The 22809-nt window shown below is 44.0% G+C and overlaps 1 protein-coding gene across 9 annotated transcripts in view; it reads right to left on the minus strand.

Annotated features, from left to right (window-relative positions):
- Rbms3 (RNA binding motif single stranded interacting protein 3) overlaps window positions 1-22809 on the minus strand; it is a 934572-nt gene that overhangs the window by 663136 nt on the left and 248627 nt on the right. For all 9 annotated transcript variants that reach the window (XM_055601685.1, XM_055601684.1, XM_055601682.1 and 6 more), the window contains exon 2: window positions 16180-16337. In XM_055601685.1, coding sequence (XP_055457660.1) covers window positions 16180-16337 — 158 coding nt within the window. The remainder of the gene's footprint in view (window positions 1-16179; window positions 16338-22809) is intronic.

Raw genomic sequence — 22809 nt, forward strand, 5'->3', positions numbered from 1 at the left:
AGGAGGAGGAGGAGGAGGAGGAGGAGGAGGAAGTAGTTCTGAAAAGATTGTTCCCTCCATTTGAACACTCATTTTACTATTGTTACTATGTGCAGGATGTTGTGTGTGAGTGTGAGCACACATATGTCACAGTGTAGGTGTGGAGGTCAGAGGACAACTTTGGCAGCCAGTTCTCGCCCTCCACTGTCGGGCCTGGAATTGAACTCTAGTCGCCAGGCTTAGTACAAACACTTTTACCCACTGTGCCATCTCTTCAGCCCATTCTCTACTTTTTCTTAAGGCTTCTACTCGCCCATCACTAATGTCATTAATGATTAATTAATTATAAACTCATTAATTATGGGTCAGTTTCTCTTCCTTCCCTTCTATGCATTTCCTCTTGACTGTCTACTCTTTGGGCAGCCCCTCCTCCGTCTCAGCACTTTTCACAAAGAAAGACACAGCACAAAATAGATGACAACGGGGCCAAAGGCAGATGCCAGCAGGCTGTCACTTCTTTGCCCCTGGCTAGAGTGCAGTGCCAGCAGTTCGTATTGATTCTGCCCTCTCTTAGCCAGACTCTAGTGCAAGCCTGTTCTGGCCAGCGCCCCTCCAGTCATGGCTGCCAATATTCCTTCAGCTTCAAGGAGGTCTAGAAGTATCAGTTGGCAGCCAGATGCCTCAGTGAAGGTCCAGGCAGGACAACCTTTTAGACCATCCTTGCTGGAGCAGATTACCCTAGAGCAGGTAGGAAGGGAACAGAGCCTCAAGCCCTCTGGGGTTTGGTGGCTATCTGGGTTGGAGGATCTGGCACCAGAGACATGGCCCCAGGCATACTGCTGAGATCCACAGTAATAACCAGCTGCTTGTCTGGTCTTTGGTTGCCAAAGAGCAATTTTGGCACCTGGCCATCGGGCTGGCACAGTGTCTGAAAGGCTACAGTTCAATGGTTTTTATATGTCTATGCCAACCCAGAGCCCCGGAGTGAAAAATCCAGTCCGGAGGTATCTGTTTCCTGTGGAAGCCTTAAGTTGGAGGGTTCTTTGCCTATGTGGAACAAAATCATCCCTGGGAAAATGGCTGAAAAGTAAGTGGTTATTATTAAAGCCTAGCTTCCAAAGACAGTTCAGCAATAAACATGTGACCTTTGCTCAGTTTTGCACCCTGAGCCAGTACCCCCTGCTCCCCTTGCTTCTGAGAGATGCAACAGAGATATAGGAGCCTAGTGTGTCCATGAGATGTCCAAGAGATTTCTCCCCATTTCCTCATCAGTAGCGGGATTTCCTATCTGTGATTGTTTTGTATCTAGGATCCATTTAAATTGACACTCATTTAAAAACATTTGTCATTCTCAAGTTGACACAAAGGGGTATACATTCAGGTCCAGTGAGCTAGCTCATAGGGAGAGGGTTCTTGCAGCCAGGCCTGATGACCTGAGTTCCATTGTCAGGAGACACATGAGGAAAAGAGAGAAAGCCAACACCACAAATTGTCCTTTGACCTTATATGCACCACAGAACATGCTTGTGTATACATATACCAAACAAACAAACAAATAAATAAATGTAACTTTAAAGTTTTTATATGTGCATTCAAAGATCTTTTCACAACTGTGCATACAGTTCTAAAGGATCTACAGATCCCTAGCTGGGAACCTGCGTTTGTCCAAAGTCAATTAAACAGCACCTAAGGGTCTGGCCAGATAGCTCAGCAGGCAATGGTGCTGGCTGTGAAAGTCTGAGGAAAGTCCCAGAACCCACATACAGGTGGTAGGAGAGACAGAACTCTGAAGCATTGTCTCCTGACCTACACATGAGCACAGGCCATTCACGCCCAAACACATGCATCACAAAGGAATACACAATAATCTATTTTTGATGTAAATATCTCCTGAAGTCTACTCGTTATCTGTGTTGCTCATATTGACTTAAAGGCATCCAAGCATCCTCAGTGTTCTAACTACTCATCTTGCATTTGGAACCAAAGTGTTCTCCTTTCCATCCATTTCAAGAAATTCAGTCTGTGAGGTAGACTCTACTGTGGATCCCCTGTCTCACAGTAAACCACAGGAGGCTGACCATAATGTAATCCGTGTTGATGGCTTTAAGCATGTGTAGCTAAGAAACCATCGGTGTGGCTAATCATATTTGTCTTCACTGGTCCAGCACCTAAGAAAGCATCTCTGTCTATGCCCTCTTCAAAGCTGGTCTGCACACACCTGGCTGCAATTGAGGTCCATCAGAGAGGTAGGTAAACTGACACTCAACTAGGGAGAGGACTCACTCCCCAGAAGGAAAGTAAATGTACGAGTCGCTGTCAGAGGTTACAAGGGCTTCACAGGGGGATTTCCAAGATCCGATGTCATGCTCCAGTGCACAACTTGACATCCTGCAAACTTAATGAACACATCTGGATTCAGAAAACATCTGTTCTCAGAGACTCTTGGCTCACTTTGTCTCTGAAGGCCCCAACCATCCCTCACGATGCTCACTATACAATGGCTTTCCTTCCTTTCATTTTTCTGGGTAAACAAAGGACATCAGCAAAGTATGTGATATTTGGCACACCACTGACACAGGGCATGCTGAAACACAGTCCAGTGTCGAGTGCTGCTCACGACAGAATGAGGGATCCCACAGATCTGCCAGTCAAGCCAGCAGAACAGGCGACCCTGGAGCAGGTAGAGGGACTTTCTGGGCTACAGCACCCTGCGGTGCCTGATCTGAGAATTAACATCAGGTCTCAGAATTCTGAGTCGGGGCTCCAGTAACCAGCGGGCTCCAGGTGTGTGTGTATGGGGGGGGGTGGCGGTTCTGAGCTGACAACTCCCTGTGCCCTGGGCTTAGAAGCCAGATGCCACTGTGCCCACTGCAGTGGACACCAACCTGGGGCTGTAGCTGGCTTCTCTGAATTTGTCTGAAAAACTCTCAATGGAGTGAAATAGCATAAAACACACCACTCCCATATCTGTCAACACATGGATGAGAAGCTGGAATTTTAAAATGACTGTGGTATAAAGCAAAATAAAACACATACACACACACACACACACACACACACACACACACACACACACACACAAAATCAGAGGAAGAAAACCAAGCCCCAAAGGACAAGCCCCAATGGAGTGCTATGCCATTGAGCCCAGCAGAGCTGACCACTCTGTAAGGGCCAAATAGTCAGTGCGTGGGGTGCAACGTTGTGGCCTATTTCATTTCCACACAATCAATGACTTTGAATTATCTCACGTGCTGTTTAACTTTCTTGTCCAGGATGCTAAAATGGTGGCTCCTTTGGTGCTAAAATAAACTTAAAACGCTGTTAGTGGCAGCAAATGTGTGTGCTTTAATTCATAAGCTAATAAATAAGGTTTTTAGTTTTAGTGTCATTGCTTTAAAAATAATTTAAAAGTTGGCAAAGCCAAGCTGAGTTCAACCCCTTGATTTCACAATTTTGCAGCCTTTCTCAATCTCAAACTCTGACAACAACTCTACCCTAGTTTGAATTAGGGGCTGCTCATGCAGACAGTGGGAGATAAAAAACACAAACTGTTTCAATGAACATATTTATCACAAAGGTACCCAGGAAATGGCTACCTCCATCTAAAGCATGAATTCATCATTTCTCTGAGTAGCACCCCCTCCCCTTCTTCTTTTAAAGAAGGAAGGACATGAGCACAAACGAAGCACATTTTGAGGAAGTATTTCTTCCTTCAATGTAGACATTTGCACTGCCTCTTGATGAGTTACGGTGTAAGGCACCATAGCATTTGCAGATTATAGGCAGGCTGTTCGGTCAGAATATTTCAAGTAATTAACCAGTTTTATAGTCGTGAACCAGAAAGACAGCCCTTCCACCGCCACTGACAGGAAAGCCTGAAACAGGCATTTGCACTGTTATTTACTCTAGCTGTTGTGGTTGGTATCTGAAATGCCCCACTCACAAAGACTTGTGTGACTCAACATTTGGTCCTCAGTGGATGGCACTAATTCGGAAGCTTGTGGAACGTTGTGAGGTGGGGTCTCACTGGAGGAAGCCATGTGTTGAGGGTGGGACTAGGGTTGGATAGTCCAAGCCTGCTTTTTTTTCCCTCTGTTTCTTGACTACACACGCAGTGTGACAGGCTCCCTCACTCTCCGGTCGTCACTGTTGCCCTACCATGAGGGAGGCCCTCACAAAGCCACTGTGTGGCTTAGCCTTAACTGTCAGCTTGACAAAGTCTAGAATCACTTGGGAAGAGAGGCCTGCCGGGGACTGTCTAAACTGGGTTCACCTATAGGCATCCCCTGGAAACATGACACCATCTTGTGCCCAAGAACATGGCATCTTCAAGAACCAGGCATGCGTGTGGTGTTCATACAAGCATGAGGAAACACACCCACATGCATAGCAGAAAATGCATAAATCTTTAAAACAACAAATTACAGTAAAATGTATACTAGTACTTACTTGTTTACTTATTAAGCTAGCATTTATTAAAGGCTAAGCATATGCCGCTCATTATTAGATGTAGGTCTAAGCCTTTGGCCAAGGTTCCACAGCTAGTAAATGTTTAATGGGAACCCATAACTGACTCACAGGTAAGCCACCCTAATGGTACTGCTCTGTCTCTTTAATTTCATAGTCAGTATGACTCTAAACTGTGACTTTCCTAGCCTAAGTTTCATTTGAAAGATCATCTTCTAGACCAGCGGTGACCAACTCCCAACCATAAAATCACTCTCTTTGCTGAAATTCTGCTACTGTTATGAATTGCAATGTAAATATCTGATATTCAGGAATCTGACAGGCAGCCCCTATGGAAGGGTCAGTAGACACCCAAAAAGGTCATGACCCACAGGCTGAGAACCGCTGTTCTAGACTGATTGAAAGGTTTTCCATCCTGAATGATGCAGCAGCTACACAGGTGTATTTGCTTTCAGATCAACCAGGCCTTACATCTTGAAGTGAATGTTCTTCCTTTTACTCTTCAATAATGCTGATTTGTAGTCTAAACAATAAGTTCACTCTATTTATCCCAGAACTCAAGGCCTGAAGCAGGAGAGTGGCAAGTCTGAAACCAGCCTAAACTATATATTAAATTCAAGATCAACTTAGCCTATATGGTAGGACTCTAGCCAAACAAACAAGTGAGCTAAAAAAAAATCCTAAAACAAGAAATCTAAAGATTTATTTATTTATTCATCCATTGTAATCTTGTTTACTTATTTAGTTTGTGCATTTGTGTGTTTGCCTGAACAAATTTATGAGCACCGTATATGCAGTGACAGGAAAAGTCAGAAGAGGGTGTTGGATGCCCTGGAACAGGAGTTAGGGATGAGCCACCACAATGGGTCCTGGGACCTGAACCCAGGTTTCTTGTAAGAACAGCAAGCGCTCTTAATCACTGAGCCATCTCTCCAGCCTCCCTAAGACAACACCTCCTTCATAAAATCCTAGGAGGCATTATAAACTACATTAAACAAAGCACTTGTATTTCTCAAAGGAGTTACCAGTGTTAGAGAAAATGAGTAGGTTAACAGATGAAAACTGGAAACAATTTTAAAAGAATGACTTGCATGCATCATTTATTCTCAGTCCTGCAATGGAACAATGAATGTAGAACACGGAGCTGCCACGTTTCAGACAGAAGATCATCATCTTCAGTGCGTCAAGTACACAGGAGGTGCTGTGTGTCCTTTCATCAACTTTCCCTGAGGGCATGCTCCCCACGCTGCTGGTTTCCAAGAAAGAGGTGAAGAAAATCTGCAGTCCTGAGGCGATTTCTGAAACTTCCACCCAAGTCACAGCACTGCACATCAGTTTCAGAATGAGCCATCAGCAGGACACAGGTAAGGTGAGCCACCTGACAGCCAGAACATAGTGGCTTCAACCAGAGCCAAAGGTTATTTCCTGCCTCCACAGCCACAGTGAAGGGGTGAGTGAAGGAGGGAGGGAGGGGGGGTAGTGAGCTTTATATGGGTCTTTGAATACATGTGTCTCAGGGCACCCTGGGCTTCCCTCCCCAGCTTTCTTTGAGATCTACTCAGTGAAACAGATCCACATTCAATATCTGTCTTCACTCACCCTTGAAGGACTACGCTGGACATTGTGTCAAACATTAAATGCTATTACCTACAGTTTCTACTATTAACTCAAAGTCTGCTCTGTAACAAGTTTCTCCTGTCCAATAAAACCATTTTTATATAACTGATGAACTCAGGCTCAATTCGTTCATTAAATGTTTACCAGCTCTCATTTAAATACCTGATGGAGTGCTAGGAACTTGGGGCACAGAAGTGACGGAGGTGGAGCTCACTTGAGGAAGGAAGGAGTGGGGATTGATGGGATTAGAAGATGTACAGAAATAAAGAGCAAAAGAGCCATTGAGATCCGGGCAGAATGAGCCATGGAGGGAGAAAGAGACACAGGGAGATAGAGCTGGAAAGGTAAACTGGAAAGCCAATGCTAGGAAACGGGAGAAAGGTAGCTGAAAAGAGAGGCAAGCATTTCCGCTCGAAAGACTCACTCCAAAGGCTGTTAGCACTGACCCTGCAAGGATTTCCGTGGCTAAGTTTGCAGAGTACATACTACTACCGAGTTCAAGTGTAACTCCTTGCCAGTCTGGTCAGGACTTCCCAACAGTATTTAACATTGCTCACTCTGCTTTTTCAGAAATATTTTCTTCCCACACATCTATCACAAAGTGCTCTCCTAGCTTTTATCCACATCATTAATGATGCCTTTGCCAACTTCACTTCTTTCTCTCTGAGCCAAAGAACACAGGTGTGTGGCCATTTTCTGTCCTTGCTACAAACATCCCTGGGTATGCATCAGCCCTTTAACCCTAGCATAGACCAAATGCTGTGGTCCCCACACATAATCCCAGCCCATGGTGTGGGCAGGAGGATTGAATCCCAAGATCACCATCAGCTATATGTCAAGCTTAAGGCCAGCTGGGACTACATAAGACCCTTTATATAAATAACAAATAAGTAAATAAACCATCTACTTGTCAAATTCTGGGCAGTTTACATTAGGAAAGTCACCTGATACATTAAGTGCATTGCTTTTTCATCTATAAAGTGAAGGTTTGCACAAGTTAAAAAATTGATTTCATATGTGTACTATGATGTCCTTACATGCCAAATACTCAGAATACTGTCAAGTACCTATTAGGTACTATCTTATCAACCCATCAGTATGACAGGCTTAAAAGCCAATTATAACTTTTAGGACTCCAATTCTATACCTTCGACTGAAAACTAGTTTTATATTATACTTCTGACATGTGTCATGTGACCATTGATGCTCATCTGTCATTTATTTATAAACACTGGGGGCACAGAGAAAGATTTTTTAGATGACCAAGAGTGCCTCAAAACTGACAGGACTGGAGAACTTTTAATATTTTTCTTCTCAGCTTCCTCGTTCTACAATCCTCATTTAAATAAATGGATCCAAACTTTCTTTGGATGCCCAAGTTGGAATTATTCCCAATTTTTCTCTCCTTTAGCCTTCCTGTCCTGTTGAACTAAATGATTATTTCCAAAATATTTCTAGATGCAAAACATTTAATAAGGACTAAGAACCACATGTGCTCCTGTGACCTTGGCAGTCAGTCACCCATCAAACTAAAAGCCAGGATCCCCCGGGAGTCACCCCGTTCCAGCACTGCAAACCCTTCCAGTATCTGCCCACAGTTCCACACCCCGTCAAGCTCCAGTCTTTGGCTTGGCACATCCAGAATGGCTGACCACAGCATCCTGGGCCTGTCCGTTTGGGGCCACCACCAACATGCTCTCAAGAGTCATTTTTATTTTTCTCATATTACTCTTAGCTAACCAGAAAAGAGCATTCCTTATCAGCTATGAGCAACTTAGTGAATCATTCAAACAAGTTAGAAGAAAGCATACAACAGGGCCAGAACTGGTGTCTCAAGCCTGCTGTCCTAGCACTTCAGAGGCTAAGGCAGGAGGACTGCTATGATCATGAGGCCAGCTTGGGCTGACAGTGAGTTCTAGCCAGCCTGGATTACAGACGAGACAGTATCCAAAAGCAACAAGAGCAACAACAACAACAACAACAAAACTGAACTTGCTCATCAAAGCAGCGAAAATAACAAAGGAAAATGATCAGAGCCTCCATGCTTTCTAGTGTGCCCCAAGAATTCTGAACAATGTGGATTTGTGTTTAGAATCACAATCCCTTTGCATATCTGACTCTAGTAAGCAATGGCATAGGAACTTGACAGCTTCTGTGGAATTAGAAGGGTTTTCCCAGGGAGCTGGCTCATGGGGTAATATACCTGCTGTGCAAGCATCCAGACATGAGTTTGTCCAGCCCCCACATAAAAACCTGGTGAGGCAGAGCTTGCCTGAAATTCTAGGGTGGTGGAGATAGCATCAGGAGGATCTTGGGGGCTTGCTGGCCAACCAGTCTATCCTGAACGACAAGCTCCATGTTCAAGGAGAGACCCTGCCTCAAAAGATAACCTGAAGAGGCATAGAGGAAGTTACTCAGCATCACCTCTTGTCTCTCCATGTGCACAGGTAGGCATGCACATACACATACGTGTGCACACACACGCCCATGACACAAAAACTGTCTATGGTAAAAATCGAAAATGTGTTCTCTGATACTGCTTCCAGGAATGTTTGCTTTGCTAAACATTAGAGCAGGTTTTCATAAGTCCTAATGTTCAGGATCCCACCCTTACTGAATCATAATCCTACATGATCACCGCAGATGATCTAGGCTTTCAAAGCTCCCTTGGAATTCTCACATCAGTCAATGGAGCCACAGACCTACGAATGATGCTCTTGATAAATGAGTGTCTTAAATGCTGTGGAGAAAGGCTTCGAAGCAAGAGGCAGGCGTTGAATCCTGAGGACTGTAGGAACTCATTCGAGTTTCTTGGCTTCTTGGCCTTTCTGAACCTCCGTTGACTCAGTTACTTAGAAATTGTTGCCATGTCAGATAGGTTTCCTGCACATGTGCAATATGACTCGGAGATATAGAGCAGACAATGCGGAACCCTCATGCAACTAATTCTCTTTTATTATGTGTTTGTGTATGTGTATGCATGTGTGACAAGTGGGTGTGGGCGGGTACACGTGTGTACACGTGTGTAGAGGTCAGAGGACCACTTTGGGTACCCATTCCTCGGCTCTGTACTTCTTTTTGAGTCAGGGTCTCTTAGTGCCCTGAAGCTCATCGAGCAGGCTAGGCTAACCAATCACAAAGTCCCAGGGATTCTCCTGTCTCTTCCCGCCCCCCCACCCCGTGCCGACATCACAAGCATGTGCCACCATGCTTCGCTATTTTATGTGGGGATTGACTGAAAGCAGGTCCTCAGGTTTGCATGGTCAGGACTTTTCTGGCTGAATTATCTTCCCAGCCTCACAATTGATATCCTTAATAGTATATATAATTGTAACAGTGCATTATTAATGCCAATTAGTTACCAAGCACTAATCAAATGCCATGTCTAGAGTGCAAGGGATGATTGCTAATCGTGCCTAACGCAGAGTATGAATGAATATGTAGCCATCGGTCAGAGCCTGGCAGACCCAAGGAACTCAAACACCAAGCTTGAGTCTTCAGGGCCCTCTCCTTTAGAAGACACAGGCATGGTTCATGGATTCCAGAGCTCACCCTCACCCACACATGCCACCACACAAATTTGGGGTGTTCCACACGCAACCGTGTGACTTGAGTGTGGCTTGCTGAAGAAAGCAAATAATAAATCTCCTTGTGTCTTATTAGAAGGGACTTTTAAATCGTCAGTGACACATGGAAGAAAAGGAAGGAGGATGTTTCCAGGCACACCACTCTTATTCACTGGGTTACCCAGAGCTCGGGATGACTTGTTTTTCTTTAGTTGTATCTGAGCAGTTTGACAGATACTGTGACAAGGTTACTTTTAAATTGATAAAAGGTTTGATTGTGTCAGCGCATTTGTCAAAACTGTCGGACACTGTGTGTAATGGACTCTACGCCCGAGCTGGATGGCACGGGAGTGGTTTTAAGTATTCAGTGCTCAGCATACACCCTAAGGGGCCCCCAGCAGGGCGGGGTAAAAGTCAGGGAGTCAGCGCCTTCAGTTTCTTCAGTTCTGGGCACACACTTACTCTCTTCTATTGGCTTTTCAAAGTGGGTGTTCCTCCTCTCTGACATTCACAGTCTTATTTGTAAAGGGGAAAATTTTAGGGTGTGGGAACTTGAATAAGGAGAGCATGTGCTAGACGAGTTGAGGGGCAGGACAACCCAGCCCTTCTCAACAGTAACTTGCTCATGTCTCAGCAGCACCATCCATGTTTCAGTTAAGACCAGATGTGCCATTCACAACTCAGCAACAACTGCCAAGGGCTCTTCTCTCTGGTTTGTTTTTGTTTTGAGGTAAGGGCTCGCTATGTAGCTCAGCCTAGCCTCAGACTTCAGAAGATCATCCTGCCTCAGCCACTCAAGTGCTGGGATTACAGCTATGCCTCACCACATCTGCTTCTTGGTCAGGAGCTTCTGAAATCATTGTTTTAACCCAAATGTACAAGCCATTTGCATGGTTAGAAAACAATAATAGACATGGAAAATGTAAACACATGCATAGTTGTTCCAGTGCAATCGATGCTTAATGTGTTCCTCAAGTGTGGCTGTAAGTACATAACGTTTTCAGTTGCAGGACTGGTGGGTAGCTCTAAGGCAGTGGACTGATTGTCTAGTACATCCGGCTCTAGCGAGTCCATTACACAGGCTGTCAAACAGTTTTGACAGATGGAAAAAGAAAACAGGAAGGAAGGGAGAAGAGGAGAGAGAGAGGGGACTAGAGAGAGACAGAGAAAGAGAGAGAGAGAGAGATACCGCTTTCTTTGAGGGGGAGAGTTAACGTAAGGATTGAAAATTCATTACAGCATCAAACTTTTATTCAGCCTAAAAGCATTCTCAAGCTTTGTTGCATGGGATGGCCTCACCACAAGCTGCTCCTCTGTGATTAGCAGGTGGCAGGTGACCCAGGTGTCCCCCCAAGATCTTAACTTAGTAGCTCGCCCCGCTCACATGAGTGTATAAGTAGCTGGTTGGGTAATTCTAACCTGGACCAAAGTTTCGTGTTAATCAGTGTTTCTCTTGTGTCAGTCCCCATTGTATCTGCCTTGAGCACCCTCACTGTCTCATGGGATGCTTTGTGCCCTTTTGTGACAAGTAAGAGACAGGAACTAATTAAAGGTCAAGTGATTTGGGTGTATTTTGTACTACTTGCTGATTTCTGGTTTTGTTTTGTTTGTTTGTTTTGAAGCTACTGGACTCTTCAGGCCTTGTGTTGCTTTGCTTTCTTAATAAAAAGAAAAAAAAAACAATATGAATGTAGTTGTGCCTGGTGGTGTAGTCTGTAAACCCAGCTACTGAGGAGCTTGGGGCAGGAGGATTGCAAGTTCAAAGCCCTTCTGGGCTGCAGACTGAGTTCTAGGCCAGCTGGGCAACATGGCTGCAACTTGGCAAAGCCTAAACGGAAATAAATGCTGTCAAAGGAGCTGGCAAACAGCTCAGTCATGAAGAGCTTGCCTCACCTCACTTATAGCAGACCCTAAATCCAGGCCCCAGGACCAGCACAAAAGTTCACATCACATCTTTCCCCACAAGATTATTCATTCTCATCCCCATGCTTTCTCTGGGTGCTGGTCAGTTTTGCTTCCAGCTGACTTTTCAATCTGTTCTGAATGGTCAACAGCTTCAAGGGATACCCTCCTCACTCTGCAGCTGGAGTCACCTTTCCTCAAGTGTAATGTGACTGTCTCTTTCTCTTTATGACAATTGCATGTCATAAGGACACAGAACTATGACAATCCCTCTACAAGAAGGGCATCTTGCCTCCCTCCATGCTGGAGGTTCACTGTGTTCCGAGGCCAGCTGCCCTTTGCTTTGGCCACCCTGACCTTTTCAGGGCCTTGTCCTTGCAGGGTTTCAGGCAGACATGGCTTCTCCAAGTCAGTTATTCTGTCTGTCTGGGGTACTCCTCCCACTTTTCCTCATTAAATCTATTCATCTATCTGATCTTAGTTGCCATTCCCTCCGAGATGACGGATCTGAGGGCATGTTATAAGCTAAGACATGTCATGCTTCATTTCTGAACTTACGGCAAACATTTTTATTTTTAAGCCAAATGCTTATTTAGACCACATTTTTTTCCCCAAATAGAAGAAAAACAGAGTTAAGGCAAAGCCTTATCTAAATGGTGGCACCAACAATGTGCTAGAAGTGTTGTGTAAATACTTCCTTTGCTTGATTGCTTTTTGTTTTTATTCTTGTTGTTGTTAGACAGGGACTCAGGTAATGTGGACTGGCATTCAGCTTTTCATGTTGCCAAGGATGACCCGGATCCCTCTGCCTTCCTCCTTCCAGTGCTGAGATTACAGGCAGGCATGGCCATGTCTGGCATGTGAGTATTTCTTCACTGAGAACCTGGTGAAAAGCAGTCCATATTTTGAGCTTTCTAAAGAGATACAAATGGTCCCTAACTATCCTGTTTCCTGTTAAACATACACAAGTGTCATGCAATTATCTAAGGTATGGCTCTAACTAGATACTTCCAAAATATTTCTTCCTGTTTATTATTCGTCAGTTTTGCTTTTTTTTTTCTTTTTGAACTGTCATCTGAACACAGGGGTGGGGAGTGTCATTAAAAAATTGTTGTCGTGTTATACATTGAGCTATTAATAATGCATTTATTTTCCTTTATATCGTCATCTTGCTATACAATGGTTTGCATATGGGTGGCATATTCTAATACCAGAAAATTCAGTATATTTATGCTGCCTCTGAATATCTTTCTATTGTTTTATTATCGTTGATATTAGTAATCGTTACACACCCTGTCACGTGAGGAATACTTTAGAAGTACCTATCATTTCACAAAAATTAGCACGGTAACTGGGTGCATAGGAAGTTTGAGCAAGCGTACAAATACTGCCCAGGACACAGGTCAGCTGGCAGGCTTTTCCAGGATGCCTAAAGCCTTGGATTTGATCCCTGACGCCACATAAACCAGGTGTGGTGCTGCACAGCTGTAGTTAATCCCAGCACTTGTGAGGCAGAGGCAGGAATGTCAAAGAAGTTCATGGGCATCTCAGGCTACACAAGGAAGCCATCCTGGAATGCATGGGACACTGCTGCAAACCAGGAAACGAAAACCTTGCATATTTTTTTCAGGTGAAAGCATTTTAGAATGTTTGATCCCTGATAGCAATATAAAATTAGAAAATCATAAATACAAATAACAAGCACGATAGGAAACTGAAGGTACAAAAGAGGGATAAGATCTTTCCAAATGAGCTGTGTCACTCTCTTAGCAAGAGCACCCCTGGCCAGCAAGGTCTTATCCACACTGGTGAGCCATCTGAGGCTGAGGGTGGACCAATGCTGGACAGGTGGACAAGAAAAAGAGACACAGATGGACAAGGGCAAGTTCCAAACGAGGACCTCACTCACTGAACTTTAGAGTGAAGGAAATGTAAACAGCTTCAGAGTTCAAATCCATTCTTTGATACATGAGATAAAACAAATCGAAGTGTGCAGCAGTGATTTAAGGCCTCAGACCCTCATTGATGATACAGCCAGGAGTGAAAACTAGATATCTTCATACACAGTTACTGCCACTATGTTTTCCAATCATAACTATTCTCTAAGCTCTTACAGGGAAAATATTATGAGCAATTAATACCAGAACCTGACCACTTCAGTAACCAGAGAACCCAGAAATGTTTTTACAGTAACCTGACCATTGGCTAAGTCTTACTACCCAGCAATTACTAGTATGCATAGCCAAGCATTGCTCTCTGTGTCTATAACCTGCTTGAAATTTCCCAGATTCAAGACTTCTGTGCTCCTGTACATCTCTGACCACCATGTCTTTCCAGCCCACACAGGCTTGTATGCAATACTTCCCAGTTATAAAATAACTGGTGACACTTTACAGAGATAGAGGTTGACAGAGAAATATGTGCCATGATGCTAGCACAGCAGTATGTCCATAAACCAGAAAAATAAAATTGCCAGAAATCTCTGGGTTTTCTACTTCTTATGTTACACACATTCCCAACCATGGCTGAGTCCAAGCCACCAAATCTGTACCAAAGCTCCAAGAGAATTCTAGAATATTGAATAATAGGTTCTAGCATGTTGTTCAGAGGCAGTTTCATAACAACCCCAATGCAGCCAGGAAAAAAATCTAGAAAAATAAAAATTCAAACCGACTTTTGTGTGTTTGTTTGGTAGGGATGTATGTACTGTTCATATGGATGCATGTATGTGTGATGCAAGACGCATGTCCACACCTCAGTGGATCTGTGTAGAGGTCAGAAAGTTGAGTCCAAGTGTAAACCCTCAGGTTTCATCCTAAGCTTGCAGTTAGGCTACGCTAGCTGGCCCTGGGATCCTCTTGTTTCGGTCTACGTATAACTGGGTTACAAGTGTGTGCAACCATTCCCGGCCGTTAACATGGGTCATTGGAACTTAGGTATTCATGCTTCCAAAGCAAAGTTCTTTACTGACTGAGCCACATTCCCAGGCTTCAGTTCATTCTTTGTAAAGAGGAAGGTGAAATTTCAAAGGCAGACATGGTCACATGATGGCTGAGAAAGTCTGAGCGTCTGCCCCTTCTTGCCCTCATCAACACAGTGACGCTTTATACCAGAACAGTCAGTGGTCCTCATGTGCCAATGCAAGAAGAGGTTTTCAGACAAGGAGCAGCATTTGCCACATGAGAACACCTCTGGGAAATATTCACCTCTTGAGTACCTTTCCAGACCCAGAAAGGTGGAGTCTCAGGCTCAGAACACCATAGGTTGCATAGAACAACAAGAAATAATCTTTACTAAATACTCACATATGTGTCTTATGATCATGACTCAAGTATGAATCAGAGATAACACCTATTTATCTACAAACTCAATCATAAATCAACAATTCTCATATTTCCAAGGACTTCACTTTCAAAAATAGTTCAGATTTTTCTGACAAGCTGTTTACTTTCTGATTATCAACCCCTGTGTATTTTATAAAACAAAACTTAACAAATGTCCATATGCCTCCTCCATCATAGTTTCAACATTAGAAAAACAAAACTAATGTCTTCTCAGTAAACATTTTTTTTTTTTGCACAGCTCCATCTTAAATTTTGCACAAATCAAGGCAGACAGTAGCAACAGGGTGTCTTTATCCAAATCCACACACTGTTTTGTTAGCTGATTATCTGGTTATGGTTTTTTGCATGTTTGTTTGTGTCTGTCTGCCACTATCTATTGTCTAGATATGAACTCCCAACTTTCAAATTCATAATGAAGGCAAATAAACACTGTAGTGTTTTCCCTCCTCATATTTTAGAGGTTGGAAACCTTACAAAATAAATAGCATCTTTACCTTCATACAACAGGGTTACAGAAGAGAACGGAAGCACCTGAGAAAAGCCTCCACCGAAATTAAAGATGCTCAGCTGTGGGACAATCAAACGATAGACATCTGCCTTGATGCAATTTTGAAAATAATAGGAGGGGAAGCTAAAGCCCACAGCCTATGCTTTCTAACTCATGATTTGTTGCTGAGGTTATTTGTTAGGTAAACTCATGCAGTCTTAACATATTTGCACAGGCATGGAGTGATAATAAATGTGCTAGTAGATAAGGGATTAATGAAAACAGTTTTGGAGGAAAGTTCAACTATTTCTATCTTTCTTGGGAAATACAGAAGGACTCTGTCAGTGAGTTCTTGGCTTGAATGGGAAGTAGAATCATGGGGCTTGGGAGTAGATGCTTCCAAGGAAATTAACAGGTAAGTTAACTGGTCCTGGTTAAACCAACTATTGCCAGAAAAGCTTTGATGCCCGGACAGGACAGCAGCCTGAAATCAGCTGCATCATTGACACCTCTAAAACACAGCTCTTTCCATGAACAGTCTGTCATCATGAACCCCTCTCCCCAGATACGTTGGGTAAGAACACATCTCTGTTGTCACTCTCTGTCCTGTAGGTCACACACAACTTAGCCAGCATTTGTCAAGACATGTTCAAGAAATTCCACCTCTGCAACCATGTCCCAAACCCCAATCCCTGAAGGAAGCTGGAGAAAACTCCCAAAAGAGTCCTCATTGAGTCTGCAGTTGCTCCAGCCCATCCGGTGTCCCCACACCCGATGTGGGCATCATAACAGGCCTGGGGAGCTTTGGGACACTTACGGTTGACACAGCTTGATGAGGTCCTGGTCCGTGGTGCCTGGTGGAAGGCCTCGGATGTACAGGTTCGTTTTACTCAACTGTTCCCCACTGCTGTTGCTGCTGCTGTTTGTGCTGGGGCTGGGAGGAGCCATGGGGTGGGGGGCTGGTGCATAGGACTGCTGCAAATGCAAAGGAAAAACTGTCACTGGACAAACACAAGGCAGGACCTAGCCACAGGCCAGCAGCGTGCACTAAAGGCAGTGCAAGCTGCTTGCTCTATCGAGTGCACACACACACACACACACACACACACACACACACACACACACACTAATACCATGTTCCATGCTGCTTCTAAGAACATCAACATTCCTAGCTTTTCCCCTCCTCTGGCCCAGCATTTGGACAGCACAACCATGAATGGCAGATTGAGAAGTGAGCAGGTGCTCCTGGCATAAACTCTCAGCCTTTGACTTTGTCCCTCACCATACTGGCCCTCGAGCTTCTAAATGACTCTGTCACCGCCTTCCCTGTTGCACCGAAACAGTTCAGACCTGATGTTCGACCTTGCTTCTAACAGCCAAACATCTTTACCTTCCCTATTCTTTGGCTTGCTCCTTTTCTCCAAAGAAATTTCCATCTGCTGCTTTCCTTGGTCCCATGGTAGAGCACAGTTGTAAGTGCATAGACATCATTCCAGGCATCCTTGTTCTATAAGTGAGCAAGGGAAAGAGGAATGGAGGGGGTTCCTTTCCACTCTTAAACTGCTTTCCTGCTTCAAAAAATCATAACCGATTTGAAATCTCTGAGCCTAGAGTGTCTCCAGCTGGGTCCCCTGGGAGTCTAAACAGGAGGATTCATGTGTTGGAGCTACCCTGTTCACTGTAGGGTGTTTATCAATGAGTAGCCTTTGCACACCAGTCTATTGGCAGCTATTCATTGCACATGGGGGCTAATGATATGTATGTATGAATATTGCTTGATGTCCACTGGTCATGCTAAGGCTCCTCCTCATTTCAGAACTCCTATTTTAATCAGTCAAACCATTTTATGTTAAAATTAAAATAGTAAAATTGCCATCTGAAGCTTGGGAAGTAGCATATAAAGGTAATTATACTTATACAGATCAAAATCAGTAAATATGGCACTGCTTGACTGCCTTCCTCCTCATGCAGGCCACCTTCAGAGCTCAGATTATTACATGGACTGCCTGGAGAGGGCCCTTGCTGTGTGTCTTACTGGCTGGGTGACCTTTAGATGGTGACTTGGCCTCTGTAAAGAACAATAACCTCATTAACATGAACAAGATAATGATAGCTCTCCTGGTCACAGGGTCAGTTATAGACCGCAGGGAGTTGATGCAGACATGGCTATCGTAAGTGACCAGCTCACAGTAGTATGGTGAAGCCATACTCTGATATTTGCGGCTAGAACATTACACTAATAGTACTGTTCCTAAGAGCCCCAAATTTTTCGCTTGGAATTCAGAATGTCACTCAAAAGCAGGAATGAGCACTTTCTTCAACAATGGCTGTGAGGTTTGATAAGGGGCTCGGCAGTGAAGAGAATCTTCTGCCTTTCAGGGGCACAGGGTCAGTTTCCAGCTCCAATATTGTAGGTAACAATTGCCCTGTAAATTGTTCTAAGGGATCCGATGCCCTCTTCTCGACTCTGCTAGCAACTGCGCACACATGATGTACATTGACTCACACAGGAACATACAATACACGTCAAAAAAAAAAAGACATCTTTTAAATTATTCCACTGGAAAAATTAGAAATTAGCTGGGTTCTCTCCCAATGACTTAGTTAATGGGCTGGGGTGGGGGTTAGTAATTATCAAACAGAAAGCTTGTACCAGGGCTCAGTAACAGAAATGAATTTATTCAAATAGTGAGACAGTTAATATTGATTGTCAACTCCACAGAATCGACACTGAACTGGGAGATAAGTGTATCACATGTTTGGGGCAGTTTCTAAACTGAGTTAGTTGAGGTGAGAAGCCCAACTTGAGTGTGGACTGAACCGTCTCGGGGACTGGAAGGCAGGATGGAATAAAAATGGGACAGTGGGCAGAGCACGGGGGGGATTCATCTCTGCTCCTAACTGGAGATGCGATGTGCCCGCTGCCTCAAGCTCCTGGGACCGGGTCCTTCTCCACCACATGGACTATATCCTCATGCCGTGGGTGAAAGCAAGCCCCTCCTTCCTTCCTTAAGTTGTTTTTGTTAGGTATTTCGTCAAAGCAATGGGAAAGGTAACCAATACGGATGGTGTTCATCTACTCAATATTTGAGCCATGGAAGAAATCTAAGGGCTAATTTGATAATATGATGGAGGAAAATGGCAACAAACTATACTTTATGCCTTTATAATCGCATTGCAAACAAAACAAAACACCATAATCATGGCCAGATGAACAGGCACATGTAAGTAGCGAACATGTAATAACGGAAATGAACTTGCCCTTCACGACAGTGAGATGAAATCATGGGGATCCCACTGAACTGAGGCCAAACTTATCCCACTTGATTCCCTCCCTCCTCTCCAGTCACTTCCTGAATGTGGGTTCAACACACTGGGAGGCTCCCTTCATTTCTGCTCCCTGCCTGATTGCCCCTTACTGAGGGTTCTCATTTAGAGCTAAGCACCACACTGCCATTTTCCTTCCTAGCATTTGCAATTCGGTTCTTATTCATGTGTTGGGATTAGTTACTTAATGTCTACCTGTGTCTTGAGTCCGCTAGCAGGAATCACCTAGCCTGTAGCAGATAAACAGAAGGTGGCTATAAATCTTTAGGTGCTACCTTGTGCAATTACAATGAATAAACATGATGCTGAAGTTATGGATAGAGAGGGTGTGTTCACAGGACTCAGCTTTGTTTCCTGCTGCAGTAATCGGCTTACACCTCTCAAGATCTCAAAATGACCCTGGTCCGTATTCCCAAGCAGCTATATGATAGTGCTTCTTAAGATTCAGGACCTCAGGGTACATCTCACTGCACTATTTTTCACGCCCTTCCCCAGCTCCCCAAGCCTGAAGCCCGTCATCACGAGCCCCTTGCTTTTAGTACAGTCATCATTTTTCAGCCTCACTGGAGAACTTGGTGGTGACTTTATCTCTTTCTTCTCCCCAAATAGCAGAATACTACCAGCCATCCCATTCTCTGAATTCCTAGTCTTTCTCATGGCCAGAGTGTGTGCCGTCTGGTATTATGGTCTGTCTTCAGGCTTCCTATCTGTTCTCCTTCCTTTCCTGCTCCTTTACACAGGCCTCTGTTCAATTGGCTAGATGAGAGGCACCAAAGGATACAACAGAACTGTCAAATGCAAGCTCAGATTGGCTCAAAACGAAAGGATGAGGAAAGGAGGGTCAGGGGAAGAGAGAACAAGCAAATACCAGAGGAACAGAGGTCAGAATGCCATCTCCCAGAATGAACACGTTCCCAACCATTTCTATGGGTCTGCCTAATGCAAGATCAGCATTAGTAATATGGATTTCATCTTCCCATTGTTTTTGGAGAGGTAGATAGGTGCATGTTTTGTGTATTTGCAGTGAGGTATATCCATAACCTTTTAGGATTTAATCTGTGCATAAAACTTGAGCATTTTTAAAACATAAAAAGTCAGCTTGCTTCCCAATCTAAAGTTTTCTATATCCCCCTTAGACACTCCACAACACCTAGCTTTTCCTCTTGTATGAGCACTGCACATAGTAGATGCTATTGGTGCTTGCTAGAGTGGTGTCCAGGTCTCTGGCTCACAGTAGGTCAGATCACATTTATTTCCTCATTGGTCACACAAGTGCTTCACCGTCTAACAATTGCCAGGCTTGGTTGTTTTCAAAGCTGCCTGCCACCACGGTCACCTCCCCTCTCCCCAGATTCCTTAGATTCCATCCTGGAATGAGGAGTCTTAAAATGAGACTTTGTTTAAAGCAGTTGCCACCATTGCCTAAGCGTTAGCACAACTGCAGAACCTAAAGAATGTCCCCAGCTTTCTGTAACACAGATCAAGAGAAACCAGACAAACCTGGACTGACTGGTCAAATAAGAAAAGCAGCAGCTATCGCATGATCAATACCTGTTTGCTTAATTCTTTTGTTCCCTTGGGGCTCTTTGCAGGCATTTCCATAAGTAGAACACCATTTAGCAAATTGCATCATGCCTACAATGATCAATGTGTCCTCCGACAAGGCCAGTATTCAGTGGAATAAAAGACTAAAAGCAAAACAAAGTTGAAAAGGGGACAAGAAATGTGTATGCATGGAAATGAAGATGTAGAGCAAATCATGTGTGCAAGTGTATGGGGTGCGTGTGCATGTGTCTGTGTGTCTGACTATCTCTGTGTCCATGTCCATGTGCGTCCATATGTCTGTGTGTGCACTTGTGCATCTATGTGTACGAGTGTCTGTGTGTTTGTGGGTCTGCGTGCCTGTGTGTCTGTGTTTGTATGTGTTTGTGTGTATGGTGGGTGTACTTGTTAGTGTAGTTGTAGGCACGGATACATGCTGGCACATGTGTGTCATGTGTGACTGCATATTGTAGCCAGAGGTCCATCTTCGGTGTCTTCTTTAATTGCCCTCTACTATGGGAAAAGATCTCTTACTGAAAGGGAAGCGGTCACTACTCAGGTAGGTTGGCCAGCCAATGAGCTTCAGCATCTGCTGGCCTCTGCCCCTCAGTCCTGCGGCACAGGCCACCGTGCCTAAAACTTTCTGTGGGTTTTGGAAATCAGAACTCAGATGTCCAGGCTATGTCACAGGCACTTTACCAACCAAACCATCTCATCAGCCAGATATATCTTGTTTCTTATCAATGACTGTGAGGGCTCTGGGCCAGGGGGGGGAAGACATGTAATAGTAAAGGTAATTTTCTGCCAAACTCCTGTTTATAAAGTCTAGAAATTCTGCCCAAAGAGAGTCGCTTATTATGGAGCTAAGGACAGAGAGTCTTCCTAGTCTCTAATGTTTCATTTATCTTTTGGGGATGCCCCATGGTTCAGATAGCCATAAGAATTGTAAATTGTTCTTGTGATCAACAATTATAAATTCCCTCCTCTCCACCTCTTTTCAAAATAACATTCCTTTATCAACATCAAGTTGCAGAAGGCGCTCAGAATGCCTGATAAATGCACAGCCTAAATGAATTAACTTGTGAAAACCAAGAGCAATTTTGTATGCTCTGGCTGTCAAAGGCAGATAATGAAACAACAGCATCTTTAGAAAAAGAAGGAAGGAAGGAAGGGAGAGAGAGAGAAAAAAAAAGAGAAAGAGAGAGAGAGAGAGAGAGAGAGGAGTGTCAATAACCCCCAGGGTCAATGTATCCCCATAGTCAATTTCCTGATTAAAGTAGCTAGCTACACTTTATCTTTCATTCTTTGTCTCCTTCTGGATTTGGAATTTTATCGTTGATTAGATTTTAAATCATCCTGAGCCACTATGAAGAGATTTTTAAAATGTTAGTAAAATAATATTTTCCTTCAGATAAAATTGACTTTGCTATATTGTTCAAAGCCACGGTCTATAAATCATATTTAGGAGTAGGGAGGGCTTGTGGTCTGAGGTTACTGAGCAGTAGATCACTGTGCTGTGATGGGGGCATGAGTTTGCAGAGTCAGCATGGTTAGAAGTAGCAGAAGTAGGAGATGTTCAAATGTAGGGCTTTGGGTGACAGAGTTAAGGAAGAGAGGATGTCTGGTGTCTACACAAACCCACAGTCTTTGCTCTGGTGTTTATTCATGATGGCACTGGTTAGAGAGTGATTGGTGGTCACTGAAGAGAAGCCACCACATATTGGGACTGCCGATTAGATCATCCAGACCAGTTTCTTTAGAGAATTCAATACAATTACAGCATCTCTTTAGGAAGGTACTGTTCCACAGTGAAGACATTTAGAGGCAATCGTTTTGTGTGGGGGCTAAGCATTTGCTGTTACATGGCATGAGCCTAGCGAGATAAATAGTGTTCCTTTCATTCTGTCAAGGTGGAAACAGGAGGTGGAGAAAGGATGAATGATGCTTTCAAGGTCACACAGTTGTGACCCAGATTTGATCCTAAGGAGCCTGATGTCAGAAAAAGTAGGACTGAACCTCAACTCCCCTGGATGTACGCACCAAGATACATAAGCTTTTCCTGGAAGTCAGCCCTGGAGTATGAGACAGGTATGAGCTCTAAGGCAGAGGATGACTCACAGTCAAGAGACGCTGAACCAACCAACCCTCCCATCAGAACATAAATGAAGTCATCTTGACATTTAATTTATGAAGGGGATGTCACCATCGGAAGCAGGCACGGTATGAGTTTTTCATACGATGTCAAACAACTGAGTTCAGCTGTTTAAGGACAAGAAAATGAACTGGCCAGTGGCTCATCCTCAGGGGCTGACTCACTCAGTAAGTTTGTTCACATGCCTCATTTTTCAAGTTTGAAGACTGCAGCACCCGCCCCAGGCCCTCCCACGTTCTTGTAAGATGACTGGCTGTGTGAGCAGGGCTACAGAGAGGGCTAGGGAAGAATGTGAGGAGTTCCTGCTTCGCAGAAAGTAATGGATTCTATCTACTAAATCTTGCCCACCCAGCAATAGAGTCGAGAAAGTAGTGAAGAAAAAGAAAGAAAGAAAGAAAGAAAGAAAGAAAGAAAGAAAGAAAGAAA

Source organism: Psammomys obesus, unplaced genomic scaffold (assembly GCF_907164565.1).
Source record: "Psammomys obesus unplaced genomic scaffold, mPsaObe1.curated_primary_1811, whole genome shotgun sequence".
NCBI classification, from domain to species: domain Eukaryota; kingdom Metazoa; phylum Chordata; class Mammalia; order Rodentia; family Muridae; genus Psammomys; species Psammomys obesus.